Source organism: Parambassis ranga, chromosome 1, assembly GCF_900634625.1.
Source record: "Parambassis ranga chromosome 1, fParRan2.1, whole genome shotgun sequence".
NCBI classification, from domain to species: Eukaryota; Metazoa; Chordata; class Actinopteri; family Ambassidae; genus Parambassis; species Parambassis ranga.
In genome coordinates this window covers 11526887-11551380 of record NC_041022.1, presented here as the reverse complement: position 1 = coordinate 11551380, position 24494 = coordinate 11526887, and the positions used below count along the sequence as shown (strand labels likewise).

Genomic DNA, 24494 nt, shown 5'->3' with positions numbered 1-24494 from the left:
AACAAAGCACTATACACTGATACAACATACAAAAGACTGAAGAAAAGAGGAAGCGAACCAGAGCTGGGAAAACCAAGAATGAATCACACACATCACCACTCAGACCTTTGTTTTGTCTAAGATAAAGCTTTAGTGTGCCTCTTTAGTATATGCATGCTTTATTTCACCATATGTGAAGCAGCAGCAGCAAGCAATCGCTTTCCAGCTGAACTAGAGCTGAACTGTTATTATTATACAAGATAAACAACTAGAGGAAGCGAGAACCTGCCAACTGGAGGCTCGGCGCAGCCAGTCTCTGGGAGTTTTTTGGCCTGGCAAACAAGTGGACTGCTTTTTAACCCTGTCACATAAATTCTAAACTGTGGTATCTGTCAGTGTGGGAGGACCTGCAGGCAACATTTGTGTTGTGACGTCAAATATCATGCCTGGACACGCTTACAGGCACAGGTCCAACCTACTTCAACACACAAACTACAGTAGCTCTGCACTGAGGATGTTTACACTGAAATCTAAGTCACAAACTGCCTCACATATAAGTTGTTAAAGTGCAATAGTTATGTTGGAATGTTTTCAGTATAAGGTCAGAGATAAACAGTGGTGATTGGCGCAGATATCCAAATTCCAAAGAACTAACAACTAAATTAAGGTCAGCAGAGATTTCAAAAGTTTTCCTGAGAAGTAGCCCTCTGCTGCACCCATGACTTAGCCAACTACATCGCTTTCCTACAGTATTAAGTAATTTATAATACTGGAGCAATATTTATTTTTTAAATGTGTAATTATAACACACCACAGATGTTCTTCTAGGTCACACAGCCAACAAATGGTTTATTCTTCCCATAATTTTTTTTCCCTCTCAATCTCAACCACATTACACAAACATACTCAGATTATTTTAAAATGTTCTTTGTTTCAGAGAAATCACACACCCTGTGCATGCATGAAAAGAAAGAAATTAGAGCCGTTATTATTTTTATTGTGTAAATGTAAGATGTTGGACCTCCTCCAACATTTCCCTTAATGCCTACAAGTGTGAAAGGATTACAATGACTCTAAATGTAATTTCCAGTGAGTGAATGAGTGGTTGCACACGGTCCCTTGTGTCTTGTATCAGTGCACCATCTTTGCAGTATATGTGTCATTCAAACAGGCAATGCTTATTTGGCTGCAAAATTACTGATCAGCAATTATATCCTGCTGCATAAGCATAGATTGCAAGCTTGAAAATACCAGCATAGTTGATGTGGATACGGTAGCTTGCTAGATTTTCATTTTACTGCTTTTAGTTTTAAATCCCACTCAATATGGCTTCACTCTAATTCAAAAACCTCTTCCTATGTAGAGAAAACTGGGAAGTTAATACAAACAGCAGATTTTTTTTTTCTAAAAAATCTAGGAGGATTTTTCAAAACTGCTTCCTGTACATATCCTCTGCTGTCTGAATGAAAAAAAAAGAAATCTGTTTTTTTTCCAGACAGAGTTGCATCACAGTTTAAAGTTGCAGAGGGAGGGCTTATCCTTATATGAATGTGTGCGGTCCACAGTAGTTTTTAAAGCAAATCTCGGAGATCTTTGAGTTCAGATTCAGAGCAGACATGTCTCCCATACTCACTATCTTACTGCTTGTTTTGCTGACCACCCATGAAGGTGAGTATAGAATGTTACTGCTAACATAACTTTTTACACATTAAATCTGTTTATGCATTTTGCATAAAATGTGTTACCCTGTCTCTAACTTTTCCTTACTTAAAAAAAAAACATCAGGTATGAGTGTGGGCAATCCAGGAGACATTCAGCGATGTAAATGCATCCAAACACAGAAAAAGCCCATTGGACGCCTCATAGGAATGGTGCAGGTGTATGCTGTGAATTCCCACTGCAATGTCAAGGAGATAATGTAAGCTATGAAGTTGCACTCATTAAAAAAACTTGAAGCAAATATGCCTGAGGTGATTACTGCTTTTATCTGTTTCAACTGGTCTGTTGGAATCTGCAGTGCTACTCTGAAAAAGAGTGGGAAAAAAGTTTGTCTGGACCCTGAAGCTCCGTGGGTCCAAAAAGTGCTCCAAAGGAAAAAGCCTAAGTGAGTATGGTATTTATTTATTTATTTTACATTATTTTTATATTATATCATTATGTATTTAAGCAGTCCATATGACTGCACAGTCTGATAAACATCTTTCCCATTAAACTACATTAAAACTGAAAGTAAACTCTTGCCTGTTTATGGCAGATTAATCGTGCTAATATGTTTAGTCATACACAGAGCAGAAGACCGTAATGATGTTTGCAGAAGAAAATCTAAATGTTTTCTTTCACATGTCCACAACTCCAGGACAAACATTAGTCATTCACTAGAAAGTTTGTGTATCATAACATTCAATTTCTGTTGGCTCTATTATATGAGATTTGGATTATTTCACAAGTAGTGTGTGGGTGTTTTTTTTCTGTGTAGGCAGACACCTTGAAGAACACACTTTCACCGATGTAACAGCTCAGGTGAAGCGGCGGGGAATTTTTTTTCTCAACAGATGCGTTGAGAATAGAAGTGTGGATATCAAGAATGAAGCAGAAAGCTTGTTTTTATTAATGGCAATCCTGAATTCACAACAATGAAACTAACTCAGACAAGTTTTTTTGTATTTTTTAAAGATCACAGAATACCACAGTTTACTGTGTCCTGTGTTATTCTGTCTCTTTGTTTCTTTCACACATAAACATTGTATTTGAATTTACATCCTATCAGTCTGTTTATAGGAAACCATTTTTCCAAGAAAAGAAACATCAAATAAAATGTCAATCTGGGGTTCAAATTATCATTTTAGACAACCTTCCTTGTGTCATGCAGGATTTAGTAGGTGTGAAGTCAAAATAAGCTAAACCTGAAGGACATCGCCATCTCATGGACAGATTTGCACACAATCTGGAACTATGCCATATTTTGCAACTTCTAGGAGAATGCACTGCTTTGTTATCAGCTGATGTTACTGATAGCTGCAGTCTACAGTCAGTAAGAAAACATAATAAACAGCATGATGTTGATGTTTCTGTTCACTCACTGTTTGATTTGAATCTCAAAACACAGTGATTAATTCATGATAACAGGTTCTTCCTTTATATGTGAGTGTCGTTGCTTCTTAAGCCTCCTGTTTCTGTTAAATCAGAATAAATATGATCAAATATATTTTTTAATGTTGTGAAAAGGCCAGGAGTGAAAGTCTGATGAAATACAGGATGTCACAACAACAAAACCACTTCCCACTTCCATTTCTGCTTCTTTTTCCTTGTCTGGCACTAACTCTCCCATCACTTCACATTCAGCCACTCCCTGCTGTCCTCCAGTAACCTTGTTATTTACACAATTCATTGTCACCTGACTCACATCTACCTGCTCACCTCCCCATTATGTCATCACCTGGGCAGTATTTATACCAGCTCATTTCCATCAGTATACTCCTACTGCTTGAACCCTCCATTTTATTTTATTTTATTTTATTTTATTTTATTTTATTTTATTTTATTTTATTTTATTTTAATAATTAGTTGTGTTTTTGTGTCTAAATGTTTGATAACCACTGCAGCAGTGGGAGAAAAAAATCTAAATATATATCTATTAAATCTATAATCTAAAAAATAATATGCGATGATAATTTACTGTGTGCAGGATTGACCGTGAAAGATGATAAATGTGTCATTAAACTGTCAATGAGCTCGGCAACAACAGGACATTAAAGACATGTAGTTTACTGTGGTGAAATGTGGTGACTGTACCACCTCCACGTTGTGCCACATCAGCTCTGACCACAGACACACTAACGCCGGGACTGAAGTGGTTAACATCAGCAGCTAACAGCAGCTTTTCTTCTTCTTCTACTTCCACGAACTGTGGCTGCATTAAGGACACCGTAAGGTAAACGCCCACATTTGGGAAGCGGAAGATGGAGACGTGTGTTTGTTTCTTGCCGTAAACTGGAAGCGGTGGCCTGAACTCCATTTCGATGGCACATCTGCCTTCATCATGGATTGTTATGAAGGCGGTGAGGAAGGAGTCGGTGTCGCAGACATGTAACGGGAGATAGAGAGCGGGTCTGAACACCGAGACGGCATGTGTTGATTCATCGAACTATGGCAAACTGGTAAAAAAAGGTAAGGCTGCTCATTTTTCCAGCTAACGTTGGTTAGGCAGAGATTTCCGATAACTAGCTGGTACCTAGCTAGCTAATCTTCATCAGCAAACTTTGAACATCATCTTGCAGGCCTTTTTTAAGGTAATTAGTTATCCCTGTGTTAAATGAGCATTAACGGTATATATCAGTGTTGTTTTCCTGTTAAATAACACATTGTAGACACTTGCAGTAAACGCCGTTTATTGTGGCGCTTGTTATTTTGTGGGGTTGTCAATAAGCGCAGTGTATCAGTGTTATTTATTGTGTAAGGCTTGGCGCGAGCGTTTTCGTGTTGCCTAAACTGCGCGTGCGTGTGTGCGCGTCTGTTTTCAGGTCCTTCCCCCCTCCAACACCCATCACTGCTCCCCCCAGCCGGTGCCTCTGCTGCCATGGAGGTGGGCAGCCTCCCCGTGGAGCTGTGGAGGGTTATCTTAGCCTACCTTCCTCTGCCTGACCTGGGCCGCTGCTGCCAGGTGTGCCGTGCCTGGAGGGAGCTCATCCTCTCTCTTGACAAAACCCGCTGGAAGCAGCTCTGCCTGCGATGCCCTGAGTGCCGACATCCCAACTGGCCTAGTCGGCCCCATATGGAGCCCCCATCCTGGAGAGAAGCCCTGAAGCAGCACGCCATCGCCACCCGCACCTGGACTCAAAATGGGCCAGAGCTCCAGTCCACCGCCTGCCTCATCTTTTTCCGTCGTCGGAAAGACCGCAGAGTTTGGCATGTGGGGCCTGGGTGTGAGTTTGAGACCCTGCGTGGGGCCCTTGGGGTTGTGGGGCCATATGACCGTGTGGTTCTCCACCCAGGGGTGTATGAGGAGCAGGCTGAGGTGACGCTGAAGGTGCCTGTTGAGCTGGTTGGGCTCGGACGACTTGGTGAAGTGGCCCTCCTGGTATGTATGGAGCAGCAGTGCCCCACTGCCAGGCTCTGTAATCTGGTGTTCATGCCACCGTGGTTCTCCACTGTGGTGTACAAGGTAAAGTAACAGCAAAATCAGGTCTGATATTACCCTTTTTTGCTGAATGTATTTGACATGTCTCTCTCTTTGCTCTCCTCTAGACATCCTGGGGTCATGTCCAAATAGATAACTGCAACTTTGAAGGAGCCCAGCTGCAGGTTCGCGGTCCAGGAACTTGCCAGGCTCGGTTTTGTTCCTTCTCACAGGGCAGCTCTGTCCAATTGTTGGGTGTCGTTCTCAGTTTATTAGACAGCTGTGACTTCTCAGGAAGTGACACAGCTTCAGTGACTGTGGAAGGTCCCCCGGTGTTCGAAAAAAACTGGGCTTGTAAACACATGGCTGCCCTGGCTAGAACGTTTCCCTCTTGTGGCATGTCTGCACATAACAGCTCTCCTAAAGGACCTCAGGCTGGTTTTACAGGTGGACCTCAACATCTGGATGCCCATTTGAAAAAGGAGCATGTGAGCATGGAGGACTGGAAGAGAAGGACAGGAGTAGATGCTGTGTGTCAGGGCACCATTATTGAAGATGGATGGAGTGAAGGCGAGCACAGTGAGGTAGAGGAGGAGAACCACGATGGAGGGGGAACTAATAATATTAAAAAACAATTTACACTGGATTACAAAATCCCATTTGACAATCATGGCCTATCCCATTTGCTCAAGCATCAGCCAGATGGCTCCCTGCCTCTTGCCTCATCCCCAGATCCTCCATCTGTGACCCCTGAACTCCTCACCCTTCAACAGGAGTTAGACAGGGACCCGGATTCTCACATGCTGGCAGTATCCACCCGTGGCTGCATCCTCACACGCTGCCTCTTCAGGGACGGGAAGGGAGGTTTACATATGTCTAATTTTGGACAAGCACGGCTGGAGGAAAATGTTTTCCGTGGGCTGAACTACGCTGTCCGCTGCATCCAGAACTCCATAGTAAATAAAGTTTTTGTTACCTTATTTCAGAAATTAAACATTTAACACATTTAGATTTAGATTAGTGTCTCCATTCCGCACATATCAAGTGAAGTACTGTATCATTAGTAATTTAGCACCAAGTGTTACTTGAGCTTCTTTCTTTTTCGCCTCCTTCAGATTGTAATGCTAAGAAACGAGGTGTGTGAGTGCCGAGCGTCAGGTGTTTTTCTGCGCCTCTCTGCTGAGGGCCTCATTGCAGAAAACAACATTCACTCCAATGGGGAAGCGGGGCTCGACATCCGAAAAGGGGCAAATCCCACTGTTGTGGTAATGGCTGCACTAAAACAAGATCCAGTGCATCTTAAGGCCAACAGCTAAGATTTAATTCATCGTAGCTTTATCTTTGTGGCTTTGTCTTTACTCTCCCACAGTGCAACAAAATACACAGTGGTTTACGTTCTGGGGTTGTTGTCCTTGGTAATGGAAAAGGAGCAATTCGGAGCAACCAGATCTATAACAACAAGGAGGCGGGTGTGTATATCCTCTTCAGCGGAAATCCTGTGGTGAGGTAGGCTGAATTCCTGCAAATATCTAACTTCCATTATAAGTGTAGTCCCTTTTTTTTCTATTATATTACTCTCAGTGTTCATACAGCCTTTAGACAAGTTTTCTCAATGATGACAGCAGAAACAAAATTGGCATAAAATGTGTAGAAACAATATTTTCCCAATTTTTTCCAAAGTAGATATTGTGACACTTGAAGAAGTGATGTATAGTTATGTTGGAAAATAACCAAATCTAATCCTAAATTGTATTTAAATCATCCAAATTACTGTGTTGTACATGTCTCAGTTTTACCAAGCTTTACCAAAACAAAAACATAAAAACCTTTGCACTTATCAGAGAAACAAGCAAGCTCTGATAAATAGATGTGTGACCAGCAGTTATATGACAAAAATTCTGCATGTATTTTGCTTGGAAAACTGGCTTTTTTAGATTTTTGGATTTATTTTTTTATGCATGTTTTGATATGTAATTAAGCAGTAACTCTTGCGTAAGCAAGCTTTGTCCAGTGTGTCTACAGACATGAAGTCTTAACTTGAACATTTGCTTCATTCTGTCTTAGTGGGAATCACATCTTCCAAGGCCTGGCAGCAGGGATAGCTATAAATGAGAATGGCAGAGGGATTATTACAGGTCAGTAAGAGGGGCTTATTCCACCTTCTTGTTCACATTCACCAAAAAAGCTCAGTTAATTCTTATTTTTTTTAATTTCAGAGAATGTTATCAGAGAGAATCAGTGGGGGGGTGTGGACATCCGAAGAGGAGGCGACCCCATCTTGAAAAACAACTACATCTGTTATGGCTACTCAGATGGCGTGGTGGTGGGGGAGAGAGGACGTGGAGTAATTGAGGGCAATCATGTCTACTGTATGTAATTTAAGCCTGATAAATATGACATCATATGCTGTAGAGAGCACCATGACATATTTAGCAGATGTTAACAGATAACCTTGTTCCTCTCATTTATTAAGGTAACAAAGGCTGCGGTGTGTGGGTTATGTCATCCAGCCTTCCTCAGCTCCTAGGAAACTACATCATCCATAACTGCATGTATGGGCTGGCAGTGTTCTGCAGAAAGGACCCGGAGAATATTGAGGCCAGGGAGGGGAACTGGGCCGGGCAGGAGGGGATTGGTGGAGATGGAATCAGTGGGGAACGAAGGGAAGGAGAAGGAAGAGAGGGGCAGGAGAACTTTAATGATGAAGGGGAATTGTTTGCTTGGGAGAGTGATCTGGACAGTGAGGATGAGCGCCACTCTGCTCGCCGTTCTATCAGTGTGGCCCTGGTGGAGAGCAACTGTATAAGCTACAACGGAGGTACTAAAGTCATCTGTTACACTAACCACAGGAACGGTGCGTATCTTATGTTGTCTCCATCTTTCTCTGTCTTTCTGTAGCAGTTGGCCTGTATGTAAAGAGCAGCGAGGCCCTGAATGTTTTTGCCAACCTCGTGAACAGTAACCATGGGCCTGGCATTGCTGTCCTGCAGAGCAGTCAGCTGACCCGACTTGTTGCAAACTGCATTCTTGAAAATGGTCGAGGCGGTGTTACAGTAGAGAAAGACTGCAGAGTGGAGCTACGTGGTAACGGCATCTATGGAAACAGTGGCCATGGTGTGAGTTTCTGTGGTAATGGGCAGATTGTGGAGAATGATGTGATTGGAAACCTTGGATATGGAATCCAAGTTTCTGGAAGTGTAGATATAAAGGTGAGGAGGAATGAAGCATGACGTCACTCAGACTTACTCGTTAAATGTATTTTCCGGATCATTATTCATACTTTGTTTTAATGTTTGTTTGTTTTTTTCCTTTAAGGTGTTGCGCAACCGTGTCCAACCAGCACAGGGCTGTGCTATCTCTGTGCTGGGACCTGTGAAAGGTGTAGTTCACGACAATCTGTTGTTCCAGGGACACCCTGGCAGCAAAAAAACACTGCTACATATGGATCTCTGCAATGAGAGCTGTGTTCTGCGCAACAACAGCATTCAAGGGCATAATAACAGGTAACCAGGCAACCCACAAAGAGAAGCAGACATCCAGAGTCCATCAGGGGCTTTACTGAATGCACTTTTCTGCCTTTTTTCTGCTGTCCACACAGACGCTATAATTGCTGCTTTTATAATACCTTTGCACTAAACTACACGAAGTGCAAGTGTAGTGCTGTACTGACGCAAATCTGCAGCTCCCCTTTTTAAAGGTAGGGTAGGAGATTTCATTCTGATGCACTTTTTGTTCAATTAGTGTAACTGTCTTTACAATCCGATAGCAACCAATTAGTTGGGCAGTTTCGCTGTAAAACGAAGAATATTAATCATCTGTGGAAGCTGTAAGACGCTAAAAACATCAGCCAATCCTACGAGGCGCACCTGCGCGGAGTATTGGCTGGTTGGCTGCTCTCTTCCTGCTCTGCGCGCACCAGAGAGGTACGTGCATGATGGCCGAAGTCACAGACTGGTTGTGGAGACGTGGCTTCGGGGTAAGCACCGAGGGAAAGGGGCGTGTCTTTACTTTCAAAATCTGGCTGACTCTCACTGAGTTTTCAAAATCTCCTACCCTACCTTTAATGAATCTTTATATTGAATTTGAAATAATTGCTCAGTGAAATACCATTGACAAAGGAGGGTAAATAGACTATTTTATCCATAATTGTTTTCATTAGTGTACAATCATGTTGGCAGTAAATTGTTTCGTATTCATTAGCTTACAGTGAGTCCTGCATACCAAATAAAGTACCAGGACAGGCCTTCTACAGAACCAGAAGAAATCAAACTCCCTCTACACTGAGGACCTTTCATAGTGTCATTCGTGTTAGAAATTGCTCCCTCACTTAATGCATTTCTTTCTCCTCTGCAGCTGTACATTGGCTCAACCTTGGGTTTTAAAAAATCCTCCTCCTCGCCCATTGGCCAGCTCCTCTACTGGCTTTTCCTCCTCTCAGTATCCTTCAAGACTTGGAATTTCCATGACCACCAGGATCAGCGCTACTGTGGAAAGTGGTTGCCACAACGGCAGCATGTTCTGCACCATCCTGTGAATACTGGCAAGCACTTACAAACCAATGTGAATGCCAAGAGGGTACTCACCTGGTTGCTTTTTAACTGTTGTATACCATATACCAGAAAAGACCTTGTGAAATTTGCCTGTTTGGGTTAAACATGCAACAAAAACACTAAAAAAAAAGGCTTCACCCACCTTCATGAATAAAGGTTTGGTAAACACTGAAATGAAATGTCATGGTAAATGCGCACTCACAAATATACAGTAACAAGTAAAACCCATTTAACCATAGCGATCATTGTCACTTTTCACCTCCATGTCAGCACTAAAGCTTTAGCTTATTCATGGTCTGTTTTACTGTAGGTTTTGTTTTGTCTGTTTGTTTCTGGGACTCGCTGATTAGGAAGTGCACATTTAAAAATCCTAGCAGGGGTCAAAGGCTTCAGAGTTGCCAGCTTCAAACATGTTACAAAGTAAAGCTGTGCCTTGTTGGGAGTTTTTATCGATTGTAGCCTGGAATGGTTCATAGTGAGGTGTATATGCAAACAAAAAGCCAAAATTAAGCTTCTGCTCTTGCACAGAGCTGCTCTGTTTCTTGGTGAGTCTGTATTGATTCATAATGTCCCTATTGCTTTTTTCAAAATCCAGTGAACTCCAGCTTCAAAATTCAGTGAGACATGTTCCAGGTCCTATTAAAAGGCTGCTTAGTAATGCACCACAATACAGGCTCACCTGGTAACAGCCAGTCAGAGAAGGAAAAAGATAGTTATTGTGCAATGTGTGATGTCTACAAATGTGCCTCTACGTTTTCACTGTCTAAGCTAGATGTTCTGTCATCTAGTATATGTTTACAGCTCATTAGTCTGCTTCTTTTGTATCTCAAACTGTAAGCACTATGTAAAAACATAATGTAAACGGTCACCACTTTATTTCTCTACAAAATACAATAATAAACAGGTTGTGGTATTTCCAGTTCTTGTAGTCAAGCTCTTATTTTCTGATGGTCTTCAGTGCATTTTCTTGCGTTTCCGTCTCTCCGTGAACTGATCATGTTTGACCAAAGGAAGAAGAAGAGAGGCCTCTCTGTGGTCATCTCGCAGGGCTGTCTCATCAGTCTTGCTCCGGGGCTGTTTAGTTAGGGTCAGTCCCATTGACTTTGCAACTTCAGTCATCCTATAAGGAATACATGAATCTGTTATTCTTCTGGAAGTTTTCCAACAACAGTGCCTTCAATTGTGTACAAGAACAGTAAAAGAATATAACAGTAGACTGTTTTTGAACAGCTATGCTGAAAGTATACATGCAGAACTGACTAAGAATCTTTATGTAGACTTTATGAATCCATCCATAGTGACCATGTTTTAATGTTGCATTTACAATAAGAAACAGACAATTTCTGCACAATACACCTTCTGAAAAACTCATCGTTACATAGTAGATGTTGTTTTTGTTACCTAAGTTCTGTGATTCCCAGGTCCCGGTGCAGTGACGTGAGGTCAGCGGTCATTTGACCCATATGCAGCAGCAGAGCCAGGGAGTATGCAGCTAATTTGGCACGCATTGATGCTGACACAGTGTTCTGAAGCCTAAGAGGAAAAATTGTAAAGCAAAATATGTATATGTACATTATCAGCAGAGTAAAACTACCTCTCACAATGGTCTAATAACATCAGAGCAACAACATTAAAAAGACCTTTGTGTTAGAACAGTTGTAAAGTTGTTTAATGTCTTTCTATTAACAAGGTACTAATACCATATTAGGAAAAAGGAGCTACATGTTTGGTAGTTAAAGTGCACAAATAAGGTGTTGTCAACATTACAATCCACTTGCGCAAAAGTTTCCTGTTCCACCACAGTCATACCTGCCATTGTTGAAAATCTCCACAGTGAATGTTTTTAGCAGCTTGTTCTGAATGATGCGAGGGCATCCCTCCTCCTGCCAAACTGTAAACATAAACAGGAATCATTAGGCTACTCTGTAGCCACTTTACACACACACATAATGAAGGAACACAGAACTCACATTTGCGGCTAATGTTCCTTTGTCGAGCCATTTTGAGCAGCAGTGAAAGGTAAAAGGCGCATCGGGCAGCCTTTTCTCTGCCCTCTCCAACAGTTGGCATGTTCTCCAGGTGCCTCACAACACTCAAGTACCTTAAGTTAAAAAAAAAAAAAGAATAAAAAAATTAAAGTACATGAAAACACCTTTAACATCTTATCGAATGTGAGATCTTTGTCGTCCTACCCTCCATCATTTTTCATCTTCTGCAGCTCCTCTGTGGTCAGTGCTGCCATCTTAGACCCAGCCTGCTCCAAAGCAGCAAACTCTACAGGACTCAAGACTGGTGACAATAATTAAGGATGCAGACCTGAGCAAACTGTGCTGTATCTCTAAACATAAAAATAATCAGTGGTCTTGTTAAAACAAACACAGAGACCAGACAAAAGATACGACTGTCAAATGGATAGACGTTCTCTCGTTTGTCTGCGTCTGCATTGCAGGGAGGCAGGTAGAGAGCCAATTCTCCCTGGGACTCTGTATCAACCACTTCCTGTTGGAGAGCTGAGAAGAGAGAAAGAGTTAAAAAAAACTGACCATGGCTGAATGACATATCTTCTTCCACCGCCACCTTTTCCAATATTTCTCCTAAGGAAAGTATCAAAACACCCGACTTTGTTAAAGTGACCCTGCTTACCTTCTAGACCCTTCTGGTCAATCACAGTGTTGGCAGCTTTAGTCACTGCATTATGCAGGGTGTCTTTGCCCACCTCATTCAGCCTGCGTGAGGTCAAAGCTCTCTTCTGTTTGTTGGTGCCGAAAGCCTCAATCAGTGAGTCAACCTAACGAGAAGATTCATTATAAAAATTAGATGTTTTCCTATTTTAAGCATCTTTGAGTCTGAGAACAAACACGACAAAACAATCTACCTTTTCTCTGTAGGTCTGAGCTGTGTCCTGGGGTTTTGCTGACTCTGTTCTCTCTCCTGGTAACCAAGTCACAAAAAAGAAAACAATATTAAATGTTAAGTAATTTTACTAAATTTAAGTATTTCAGTAATAATGGTTTGCAATTCTGTATTTCTAATTTCTGACAACAAAATTCCTTTCATACAACAATGACAATATTGTGATTGATACACAGATCCATGCAGACAATTTTGACATTAATTTATATATGGATAATGTGGCCCAGAAAAAAAACCATCTGAATTCTTCTTTAATTTTACATCCAGAGTAAAAGAGTAATACACATGTAAATGTGTTATGCAATTTCCCCATTGTGGGACTAATAAAGGTTTCTTAATCTTAAGGGAAATATTGTCGTATTACCTGGTATAACTGGTTGCATGTTGAACAGCTGAGCACTGTGCACTTCCATTTGCATAGTCTGTTTGTTCAGGACTCCAACATAATATCTAAATAGATGCATACTCATGAAGTCGTTTACAGTGATAGTATACATGAAATCTCTACATATTACATGTTAACATTCTCTTACTTGCAGAGATTATTGCATTTCAATGATCCTGCTCCAAAATTTTGTCCAACATATGACAATCTGTCCGATTCAGCAACCTAAAAAGAGGAAAAGCCAACAAATAAACTCATGACAGATTAAAGTAACTCACCATAATTTGGTTACTTGATGCACTCACCAGTATCCGTCTGCTCCTTTTCCTGGGATTACTATTATCTGCATTCTTGTACATCGTGAAATCCAGCTTGTCTTCACTTCTGACGCAGCCGTTTGAAAAACGGACTGTGAGATGGAGAAACATAATTGAGACATTTTAATACATGATTCCTGCAAAGTCTGTGAACTGGTGAGTATAACTTAGCAACTAGCACTGCGGCTAACACCCACGTGTGCTTTATGGTAGTGACAAAAAGTCCTGCTAAGTACGAACCAACATCATTGTCAGTAATACAATTAAAGTTCCCTTCCTGACAGTATATACATGCGGCAACTGTGAGATAATCACCAATGGAAGCTTTATCGGAATCATTTTCCTCTCCGCAGCACACTAACGAGCAGGCGGCAGCCATGATTGTTGTCATGACGTAAGACGTTTTGCCCCAACTTCCGTGAAGCGGTTCACGTAGATAGTTGACATTTTTCCTACTTTAAATATTATTTAAATACTTTTTTTGTTGTTGTCAGGAAATCATGTGTACTTAAAAAAGGTTCAACTTAAAAACAGTTCTGGAAAAGAAAAATAAATAAAATCGATTTAAGATGTATAAACACGTGTTAACATGTGCTAGTCAATATTCATGATATTCATAATCTTTTTCCTACCTCAAGTGTAAATTTTTTTGTACCACTTTGTAGTTTCGGTACTTTTGATATAATCTTTCTTATTCTGATTACCGTTATTTTCTATTTTTTTCACTTTAGATCTTTAATTTCTTTTATATTCCATTCATGTTTAGAATGACTGTCATGTCCTGCTAAATGTGCTGCTGTAATGACAAAATTTACCTTCGGTAAACAAAAAAACCCTTACCTTGTCTTATCCTGTCTTTTTTACGCTTAAAAATACTGCAGATAATAATAATAATAATAATAATAATAATAATAATAATAATAATACTGCTGCAAATATCACTGATTACTATTGGCACGTTTGTTTGTTGTTTGTACGTTTAATCACACCGTTACTGTCACATTTTGGGTTGCAGCAGTGACCCGTGTGATTGTACTGTGTAGCTGCAGCCCTTTACCTCAGCGAGGTCATGGATTATGGAAGTGCAGCACAGCGCCACCATGTGAGTCTGGCTGGAAAAGCAGTCTGAGTGGGTGATACATGATAAGGAATTACAACACGCTTGCACGTCGTTTGCGGGCAGTGAGTGATTGTGAATGATTGTATCAGAAACTGTTGTTACGTGACTGTGGCTGTGCGTTGAGACCGACAGGCGCGTGCAGCTGTTTGAGATCCACAGTCACCGCTTGTCGCGGTCAGCTTTCGTCCCCCTCCCGCAGCCACACCACTGGGCAAACTGTTAAGGGAAGTGGACCACAGGGGACGTGGGTCGTAGTAGCGGAAATGTTAGCTATACACGGCCACCTTTGAGTGGACATTTTGTGGTGAAAAGGTGTTTCGATACAGACACACAGTTTATCTCGGAGCCACCGTATGCTGCTGCTCCTGCAGGCTAGCAGGGAATTTGCTGGGCTGTAGCCAGCTAACTTTAGCCTTGTCAGTTTGTTGACCTGCCCTGCTTCTTGATACCTACATTTACGAAAATTTTAAGGTAATGTTATTTATTACTGACTCTCTGCTCGTATCGTAATAACTCTAGGATGTTTTTTGCAGCTATTGACTTTAGCTACTGCTCATGTGTTAGCCGGTGTAGACTTGCTAGCTGTTACAGTGCAGAGCACACAGAGTAGCTCTGTAGCTACAGTGTTATTATTTGTAATGCTAACTCTTTAGCTCGAGCACAAATTGTCTGACATTCCTCACTCTGTAGCAGTTTATAATAACATCATAGAATACATTGGAAATCGTGATCCACTATAATCAGTGTAGGCCCTCATTTAAGACAATAGCCATGATTTTCAGTTTAAATTGACAGTAATGTATGCATCCATTTATATTCCTAAAACCCTTACTGAAATTCCAACTTCCATCTATTCTCTATATACTAGACTGTATCGCACAGATTAATGAGAAATGTTTGCCTATGCCTGGTTATCATTAAGTTTCTTATATTTGTCTGAACACTTTAATGTTTCAGAAGTTATCAGAACTGCAAATTTGTTTGTAATACTCTGTTAATCCTCTGGTTGCTGTTTTTGTCTGCAGGCAATGGATTTCCCCGGCCACTTTGAGCAGATCTTCCAGCAGCTCAACTATCAGCGTGTCCATGGTCAGCTGTGTGATTGTGTTATTGTTGTGGGCAGTCGACACTTTAAGGCCCACCGCTCGGTCCTGGCAGCCTGCAGCACCCACTTCAGAGCCCTGTTCACTGTAGCGGAGGGAGATGCTAGCATGAACATGATCCAGCTGGACAGTGAGGTTAAGACCTTTACATAAACAGTAATGTTGGTAAAGTTTACTGTAATTCAAAAAGATCAAATTAATACTTATGTGTTTGCAGGTGGTGACAGCTGAAGCTTTCGCTGCGCTGGTGGACATGATGTACACATCAACACTGATGTTAGGGGAGAGTAATGTCATGGATATTCTCCTTGCAGCCTCACATCTGCACCTCAACAATGTAGTCAAGGCCTGCAAACATTACCTGACCACACGCACGCTGCCCATGTCCCCGTCATCTGACAGACCCACCCATCATCACCCTCAACAGGAACAGCAAAGGCACAGGCAGCAGCAGCAAGTAGGTGATTTGTCGGTCAACCCGACTTTAGCAGCTAATGCTAACCTTGCAGCAAACGCAGCCACATCAAAGTTGCAGCGCTCCTTCCTGCTGCAGCAGCTGGGGCTTAGTTTAGTGAGCTCTGCTTTAGGTGGAATGGAAGAGGAGGGGGTGGGTAATGTAGTTGGCAGCAGAGTAGTAGAACAAAGAGCCTCCTTTCCAATACGACGCTTCCACAAACGTAAGCCCTCTCTTGCCCTGGGACTTCCAGAGGAGAGACCCAGACAGAGGCAGCGCCCCTCTGCCCCTAACCTTGGCTTGTTAGGAGAAGAAAGGGTGAATGCAGAGCGAGAGGAGGGAGCACTTCTCTCCCCGGACTCTCACAAAATGGGGGATGAATCCAAGTTAGACGCTGCTATCACTGGTTTAGTGGCTGTGTCCCAAGATGATCCTCAGATGCCTAGTCAGTCAGACAGTGGACATTGTGAGGGGGAGAACCTGGGGAGAATGCAAGGAGGGGTGAACAAAGAAGAGGACATGGACGAACAGGATCGCCAGGACAACAGAGCAGGAGTAAAGATAAAATCAGGGACAGAGGAGGAGGAGGCTGAAGAAGAGGAACAGAAGGTAATTTTTGGATTCTGTGACACTTATTCATTTTAAGTTAGATTCAATTATCTTTTTTTCCACTGCAAATGTAAATTGAAACTTTTTTTTAAACTTAATTGGTGCAACTTGAGGTGCTCTTCTCTTCACAGCTCTGTGGTCAGGTTTCTGTCCTCACTGTCACTGCAATATTAAACAAGAAAATCAATACCACTCACAGATTGCACCACTTTTTTTGCGTTACACAGGTGGTGGTTAAGCGAGAGCCGCTGAGTTCGCCTGAGCCAGCAGATGAAATCAGTGATGTGACATCGCAGGCTGAAGGTAGTGACCCTGCTGAGCCTGGCTGTCAGGAAGAGGAGGAGAAAGTAGAGCTGAGTCCGGAGAGCAGTGACCGCAGTTTCACCTCTGAACCCCAACCCAGCTCCGACTCCCTGCTTCAGCCTAGCACCCAGCTCCTCCTCAAGAGCAGCATGGGAGGAGGTGCTGGAGGGGGTTTTGGGTGCAATAACAAACTGAGCAGCAAACCTGGTTTCAGTATTTCCAGCTTCCTTGGCCCAAAGGATTTCGGGAGTGGCGGGTCAGCGTTGGTTGCTGGAGAGGATGACCTTCCAAACACAACAACCGGGGATGCTGTAGCACATCACTTTCTGCTGAGACAAGACACTGCTGGGCCATCTGGCTCTGCCTCTTCTCTCATGCAGTCAGGCCCTCTCAGTGGTGAAGGTAGAAACAGTTATGGGGATAACCTGCAGGCCGATTCTCTATTCCTCCGCCCCTTGCATGACGGTTTAGGAAACCCCAGAGGAAGTGGAGGAAGTACAAATGGGGGACGTGGAGGAGTTGATCCATTTAGCCTTGACTTCCAACACTCTAGTCTTGGACTTCACTCTCTGGGGCGTTCCACCAGAGGTACAAGTGGAGCGAGTGCCCCAGCTCTGGGATATCCAGGCTACAGACGTATTGCTCCAAAAATGAGCAGTGGCATGGCAGGAGAAGAAGGAGTGGGTGGTGTTCTTCAGGATGCAGCCTCCTCTTCCTCAAGTCTGACGAGTCCCCTGCTTTTAAACGAGAATGGAGGTTATGAGATAAACAGTGGCAGGCCCACCTCCCTCCCTCCACAGCTCACCCGAGCATCAGCAGACGTTCTGTCCAAGTGCAAGAAAGCGCTCTCTGAGCACAACGTCCTGGTGGTTGAAGGGGCGCGAAAGTATGCCTGCAAAATCTGCTGCAAAACCTTCCTTACGCTGACGGACTGCAAGAAACACATCCGAGTACACACTGGAGAGAAACCCTATGCCTGTCTGAAGTGTGGAAAACGATTCAGTCAGTCGTCACACCTCTACAAGCATTCCAAGACCACCTGTCTGCGCTGGCAGAACAGTAACATGTCCAACGCCCTGCTGTAGGGCCAGAGGGTGCAAATAACATGAAATCATAGGTTAAATTTAAAGTCCCATAAATGTTTAGGTTTCTCTGAAGCTTCGACATGTAATGTGCTCTGTCAGTTCTGATGAGACCAAAGATAGGTAGGTTAATGTAATCAGATATTTTCTTTTGTAGGACTAAGATAACCATAAAACTGATAAAAGTTATTGGAAAGTTTGTAGAAGGGATGGGCAAAAATGGCACATGCTGTGGTATATGATAGAGTATCATAGATTGTAGAGTATGATATATAAACACCCTAAGAATATTATGGAGATTTTTCCACTAACCAGCCTACAGAGTTTTGTATATTATATACATAATATGATATAGGCTTGGTTTCTAAAGGTCCAATTTGTAAGAATAATCCTTTCCCCTTAATTTTTGTACTTAAATGAATCACAAACGATTAATGACTGTATTGTATGACACCTGGTGTCAATTCATACTACAGCAGAGATTAGAAATCATGTTGAAATTGTTGTGTTGATGTAAACACACCAGCCACCACTGCAAGCATTACTACACAGAGCTCCAGTCCCACCGCAACACAAGATCACACAAGGTCAGGATTCAGCATGATCTTATTTTTTTTTTATTTTACGGAAAAGACATTATAAGGCAGGATTGACTGGACAAATGGGGTTTGTGTTTAGCTTCCACCACCGTTGTGGTCCTGTCCGTGATGTTTTGCCAGGATACAGGCCACAGAGAGTTGGTTAGCACACTAACTGCAGTGGACATCTCTGCATTATAGCATAGGTGTTATTTCTTTATGTCCTTTTTTAATGTTTCAAACTTTATTTAAACAAGATTTATTACAAATCGGACCTTAAAAACTACAAGACTGCTGACTTTGTTTTGTTGGAAAGTTAAAAAAAAAAAAAAAAACATGCAGGCTTTCTTGATCTGTTAAGGTGCTCCCTTGCTGCCGATGTATAGCTTGTTGTACACACATATAGTCAGTCTTTACAACAATCAGTGTGAATGCAGATCAGAGACAGCTGTGCAGCACTATGAACTGATATCATGTGAAGTATGGTGGTGATGCTTTTTTAATGCACATTTATGAAACATGTAGCAGTGTGTCCCAGACTGTTGGGTTGTCCCAAGGGCAGGGAAGGGCAGTGATTCAGTTTGGGTGTCAGATATGTCATGCATGTAAGTACTAAGAACTAATGGTTCGTGCACTTACATATATTATAAAAAAAATCCTAGTCCTGCCTGTGAGACAGGCCTTTTAATGCTTTGATATGGCAAAGTGCCATTATGCTCACACAGTTAAAAAACAATCAAATGACTGAAGAATGATTTGTTTAATAGCATAAATATGTGAATATAAGTTTCATGCACATGCAGTCACTAAATTTAAGTCAAGTGGAAGTGAGATGTTTGACCTCTGTAGATGCCTTTTAATGTAATCAGTGAAATGGAATCAGTATCAGTGTCGAGTTATTGTTAAGAATATTTCTGGTAGCAAGCAAATTACTTCAGAGTGTACTGATGGGGCCTTCACACGTCTGCAAGATGATTTATTTTCTGTCATTAACCTCTTGCCCCAATTTGTGCTTGAACAGTTTACTTTAGTTGCATAATATATTAGAGTAATGGTCTAAGCAGTCAAAAAGAGTTTGCACCAGAAACATCACTTAGGCCTTGCAGTCTAGTTTCAACAAAACGGATATATGCAAACTGCATTTTATTGTCCATACAAAGATCACAGCTTCAGAACCTCTGCTTTAATATGGCTTAATTGTGTGTCATTAGATTTACATCCTACTATAAAACATGACACACACTACAGAAAATTCCTTGAGTTAACCCAAAACAGTAAGTACCAACAACCCAACTGTTGGCTGCTAAGGAATTGAGGATTTGAGTTGGAATACTTTAGAAATGTAAATATTGCACATTTAAAGTCTCTCTTGGAGAAGAGACTAAACGTGTAGAGGTTTGCTACTGTACTTAACGTATGTGCTTTATACATGTCTCTTTCTACATATAATGTTGCATCTGTTACAAAAAGCACTTAGACAAATCAGTCTTTTTTTTTTTTAAATAATATGTTTACTCGAATGTTGAACAGTGGGAACATATGGGAGCTATCTGACTTCCCCAGCTCCTTCTACTGTCATACCAACCTTTATATTTGGTATTAATGCCAAGAGTTTTTAATTTTTGTTACTTAGCAGGAAGTTATTTATAGATTTTAGGTGTTTTTAATATAACTAATTGTATTTTAATGTGAACATATAACTTGATAAATGCCGTTGTATACTTGGACCACAATGTTTTACCTGATAATTTGTGTAATATTTAACAAATTACAAAAATTTTGAGAAGAAATGTAAGTTTGAATGAAAGTGACACCGTATCAAGGATCATCACATTAGCAGCGGCGGCAGCTGCTTGGTTAGACATTTTGTTGAGTGTTCATGCAGTGTTGTAGAGTTCTGTTTTAGTGAACTGAAATGAAAAAATAACACTTTATATACACGTTTGCCTTTCTGTATATTGCTTGATGTATTGCAACACCTATATTGTCAGTGAGAGGTGGTCTTTGCTTTCGTTTCTAGTTGACACCTTACTGTACTGTAGAGTCATTACACTGTTAGCCTGTTCTAAATGACTTTTGTTTGACACATGCATTAATTGATAATCTAAAAAAAGGCCCTCCCTTATAAACATAAACCCACCCGCTGGCTCACATTCAGCTACCATGTGTTCTCATGGAAAGATGTAGCAGTAAAACGATAAGGAAGAGATGTAGTCAACAGTGGCCTGACTTGAAAGAATTATAATGGTGCTGTCTTTTAAAAACTGTCATATTAACAGTTGATGTGAATCTTTAAATAAATGCATCAACTGTACTACTCCACGTATGTCAGATTTTAAAAAAGAATAATATATAAAAGACCTAAATTGAATATTAATGTCACTGCCTTACGCCCACTAGCTTGAAAAGCTGGGCTTTTTGTTGATAATGCCAAAACTGAAGGATTCTGTGTTTGTATAAGTTGCATAGTATAACCATGAGATGACAAAATGTTCGTCTCTTTACTGTTGAAGGCCATGATGATTGTATAGAATGTTCAGTTGTTGTATAGACTGAATAAAGACAAGATGGAATCCACTTTGCTTGTGACATTTTTATTAAATAATTGTACATATATACGTTGTAAGACTTAAAAGGAAAACTCTCCATTACAAAGCTAAATGTAATAGAATTACCATGGTCCCCTGAAGAAGAATTAGATATGTGAGGAGCAGAGACTGTCCAATATTTAATCTGTCAGAGCAGAAACCGGTTCCTTCTTAAAGCTTGAGCCCTTTAATCATTGGCTCTCCCCGCAGGCCAAGGAGGAGGTTGTTTGCTGCCAGGGAAGACATGGCGTTACGGGTGCTGTACGATGCACTAGCTATATGCGGTAGAATAACTGGGGAGACAGAATCAAGCAGTCAGAGCTGAGCATGGTGATAACAGCATAGCCTTACCAACACACAGAGAGACTCACCGCAGTTTTTCAGGGTAAACAATGGATGGCTGGTGGGCAGAGGCTCAGGGACTGTGACATCTAATCCAGCTCCTGCTATCTGTCCAGTGGACAGAGCCTCATACAGGTCTTCTTGGTTCACCACCCCACCTCTGACAACAGAAAGAGCACTTATTTACACCGATGAGCAGTGATATTTTATTATGCTAGTGTATCATTTCTAAAGATGACAGTTCTTTAGAGCAGCATTATAAATTATTCTTAATTCCATTATGTGATATGGTTTTGGGAAAATGAAACAAGTTCTGTACATCTAAATTGCATTTAATTGTTTGACTTTGAGGTCAATCCTCATCATCAGCCTCTACAGAGCAGCGTGTACCTGCTTGTGTTGATAAAGATGGATGTATTTTTCATCATGGAGAAGAGATTCTTGTTGCAGATCTGATTCGTCTCTGGGGTTAAAGCGCAGCAAACAGCAAGGAAATCAGACTGCTTCGCCAGCTCATCCAAAGAAACTAGAACAAAGACAAGTATTGCTCTGAATGAGTCTAAATGTTGTTGTTATAATTCTCTCCATTAGCTCTGGAGAAAGATAACATAACAGGAAAAGGTGCAAGCAGAGACATAAAACTGATAATGAATACATTCCTTACCATATTCTGCATTGATAATACTGGCCAACTCAGGCCTGGGGGCCAAATCCGTGTATATGAACTTCTTTACTTTAAATGGTGCCAGGCGCTCAGCAATAGCCACACCTCAAAGTAAACATTGAACAAAAATCAAATTTACAGAAATTGCAATTTAACAAAAAGCCTGAATATAAGTTGTGTTTCAAATGTGCTCACCGATCCGCCCCAGACCAAGGATACCCACAGTGCTGTTAGCCAGCTCGTATCCGCAGAGCCACAGTGTTCTCCATGTGCCCCAGCCCCCACTGACAGAAGTGAGAGAAAAGTCACTGTGTTTGCAGAATTGAAACTGAATGTTTTGCTTGTAATTTGTGGTCACATACATGAATTGAATTAGAAGGTGTGCTTGTGTATATAATATTACATCTTAGCTTCATGTGTGGCCTCTATGAGTCTCCTGGAGGTTGTGAGCAGCAGAGCTACGGTCAGCTCAGCGACAGCATCTGTCAAGACATCAGGGGTATAACCTACACGAATCCCTCTGCAAGGAAACACACGATGTTACACCAGGTCAGAGGGTGTTTGAATATTATGTTGTTGATTCACCTTTTCTTTAGCTCCTCCAAAGACAGGTGATCAAAGCCCACTGACATGGTGCTAACAACTTTCAGGTTTGGACCTTAAGGAATAAAACACAAATATATAAACACAGAGACTATTTTTAAATGATATTATCTGACTGGCTCAAAGCCCATCCTCAGACCTGCAGCGTCCAGCAACTCTGCGTCAATCTTTTCTGTTAGCACACAGAGCAAACCATCAACGCCTTTGACCTTCTGAAGCAGCTCCTTCCTTGGCACAGGGACATCATCTGAGTCCCACAGCTCAAACTGCACCCTGGGAAAAACAGAATCCATGACCAGTGCCAATCTATGTCCATGTAAATCAACTGAAGGGGTCAAATGTCACATTCAATTTCAAGCAGTTTATACATATATATATATATATATATATATATACTGAGACCATTAATGTCTGTTTTGGGGGAATAGCCTTTAGGCTCCTGGTCTTATCTAACCAGCCTCAAGGCAAACATTAGCAGCCCTGTTGACTCAAAGTAAATGATAAACTTTACAAAGAGGACATTAAAACAACATAACAGTGTAACTGTCTAATCAATTGGCCATTATGTTCTACGTAAAATCATTTATATTAGATGACAGAACATGATACTCACTGTCCAGATTCCTTGAGGACCTTCAGTCCCTCAGGTGGGATCTGTCGGGTGACATAAACCCGAGGAAGGGTTGACATCTCCCTCTGCATTGTGCTTGTTGGACGCCCAGTGATATTCAAAGGAATAACGGCAGCCCTCTGGAGCCCACGCAGTGCCGTACGACTGCACCACATTGCCAAGAGAGAGTGAGTCTGTGGGCAGGTGTCTGTGAGATGAAACTTTGGAGTTTAGAGTCTGTTGTGGGCATGTGTATGATTTTGGCTGTAGTTCAGTGGGAGGGTCCTGTGTGGGTTTGACCAATACGGCCAAAGGGAGGGTGTCTGATGTCTGAAGGAGAGGGGTGCTTTTCTCAAGCAAACTCAAAATCACAGAGTCCAAGACTTGGTAATATTTCACAGCATTTGAAGTAAAAACACAGATACATAAACCTATAATTTGGACAAACTTTCACACATACTAACACAACACTAAAGATGGTCTTCTCTGACATTCCTGCCAGACTTTGAGGCAGCGGGATGTCAATGTTTCACTTGGCTGTTGACCTTTGTTTCTTTAAACACTAGGGGACCCAAACAAGTTCTGTTCTGTCTCTCTGGCTGGGACCAGTTCAGAGGCGTCTCTTCGATTTCCCAACTGAAGAGGTGACACAATGTTGTGCTCAAAAATAGAGACGAGTTGGAAAGATAAGCACTTTTATTCAGTGATTGTGAGGTTTAAAATGGTTAAAGATCAGAAAAAGTTGGTTGATTAAAAATAACATAGAAGAAACACTCCAGTCCAAACTAATAAAGAATACTATGTTTTGGTTTTTCTTAATGTATGATTCGAATTGTATTTATGGATTTATTGAGGACAGATCTGGCTGGTTGGTCACACACCCTTCCTTCTCTGTGAGTGGACACAGAGACATTACTGTATCATCGCTCCTCCCCATCAATCATCTTCTTATGTCCTCCTTCTTCTCTGACCAATCAGTGTTTCTTCTCATTTTTTAAACCCCTGCTGCTCTTCAGTCATCCCATGCAACAATATGGGGTAGGATTCCCTCATTCTCAGCCACTGCACCTTTTATTTGGACACTGTGGTGGATCCTTCTTACTCTCAGCATTATTCCATTTCCATAACCCGATACGAGCAATATTTGATATATGATTTTGATAATTACTCTTGACAAA

At 41.5% G+C, this 24494-nt stretch overlaps 5 protein-coding genes across 7 annotated transcripts; 3 read left to right on the top strand and 2 right to left on the bottom strand.

The window, feature by feature from the left end:
• The first annotated feature begins 1497 nt into the window (after positions 1-1497).
• On the top strand, positions 1498-3251 carry LOC114440887 (growth-regulated alpha protein-like). The gene is made up of 4 exons (XM_028413539.1): positions 1498-1647; positions 1765-1897; positions 1997-2083; positions 2456-3251. Exons 1-4 carry the CDS (start codon positions 1596-1598, stop codon positions 2466-2468), a joined length of 285 nt encoding a protein of 94 aa, XP_028269340.1. The 5' UTR covers positions 1498-1595; the 3' UTR covers positions 2469-3251.
• Positions 3252-3808: 557 nt separating this feature from the next.
• fbxo10 (F-box protein 10) lies at positions 3809-10564 on the top strand. Of its 3 annotated transcripts, none has more exons than XM_028413065.1 (11): positions 3809-4146; positions 4500-5140; positions 5224-6051; positions 6211-6360; positions 6465-6601; positions 7160-7230; positions 7312-7464; positions 7569-7913; positions 7997-8304; positions 8411-8598; positions 9449-10564. In XM_028413065.1, exons 2-11 carry the CDS (start codon positions 4556-4558, stop codon positions 9627-9629), a joined length of 2946 nt encoding a protein of 981 aa, XP_028268866.1. In that variant the 5' UTR covers positions 3809-4146; positions 4500-4555; the 3' UTR covers positions 9630-10564. The 3 variants fall into 3 exon arrangements, with proteins under 3 accessions (XP_028268866.1, XP_028268785.1, XP_028268930.1); XM_028412984.1 differs by having other exon boundaries at positions 7994-8304; XM_028413129.1 differs by lacking the exon at positions 9449-10564 and adding an exon at positions 8694-8871 and having other exon boundaries at positions 7994-8304.
• Positions 10499-13659, bottom strand: polr1e (RNA polymerase I subunit E). Its single transcript, XM_028413199.1, has 12 exons — positions 13576-13659; positions 13249-13352; positions 13092-13168; positions 12923-13008; positions 12521-12576; positions 12289-12433; positions 12045-12155; positions 11838-11934; positions 11616-11746; positions 11455-11536; positions 11047-11178; positions 10499-10765 (listed from the first exon to the last, which is right to left on the bottom strand). The coding sequence occupies exons 1-12, from the start codon at positions 13649-13651 to the stop codon at positions 10600-10602; spliced, it is 1263 nt and encodes a 420-aa protein (XP_028269000.1). The 5' UTR covers positions 13652-13659; the 3' UTR covers positions 10499-10599.
• A 755-nt stretch (positions 13660-14414) lies between these two features.
• zbtb5 (zinc finger and BTB domain containing 5) lies at positions 14415-21020 on the top strand. Its single transcript, XM_028415822.1, has 4 exons — positions 14415-14851; positions 15406-15618; positions 15701-16546; positions 16774-21020. The coding sequence occupies exons 2-4, from the start codon at positions 15409-15411 to the stop codon at positions 17932-17934; spliced, it is 2217 nt and encodes a 738-aa protein (XP_028271623.1). The 5' UTR covers positions 14415-14851; positions 15406-15408; the 3' UTR covers positions 17935-21020.
• Positions 21021-21082: 62 nt separating this feature from the next.
• On the bottom strand, positions 21083-23562 carry grhprb (glyoxylate reductase/hydroxypyruvate reductase b). Its single transcript, XM_028407548.1, has 9 exons — positions 23320-23562; positions 22846-22979; positions 22689-22761; positions 22507-22623; positions 22299-22387; positions 22104-22208; positions 21830-21965; positions 21469-21599; positions 21083-21390 (listed from the first exon to the last, which is right to left on the bottom strand). Exons 1-9 carry the CDS (start codon positions 23490-23492, stop codon positions 21269-21271), a joined length of 1080 nt encoding a protein of 359 aa, XP_028263349.1. The 5' UTR covers positions 23493-23562; the 3' UTR covers positions 21083-21268.
• Positions 23563-24494: the final 932 nt, after the last annotated feature.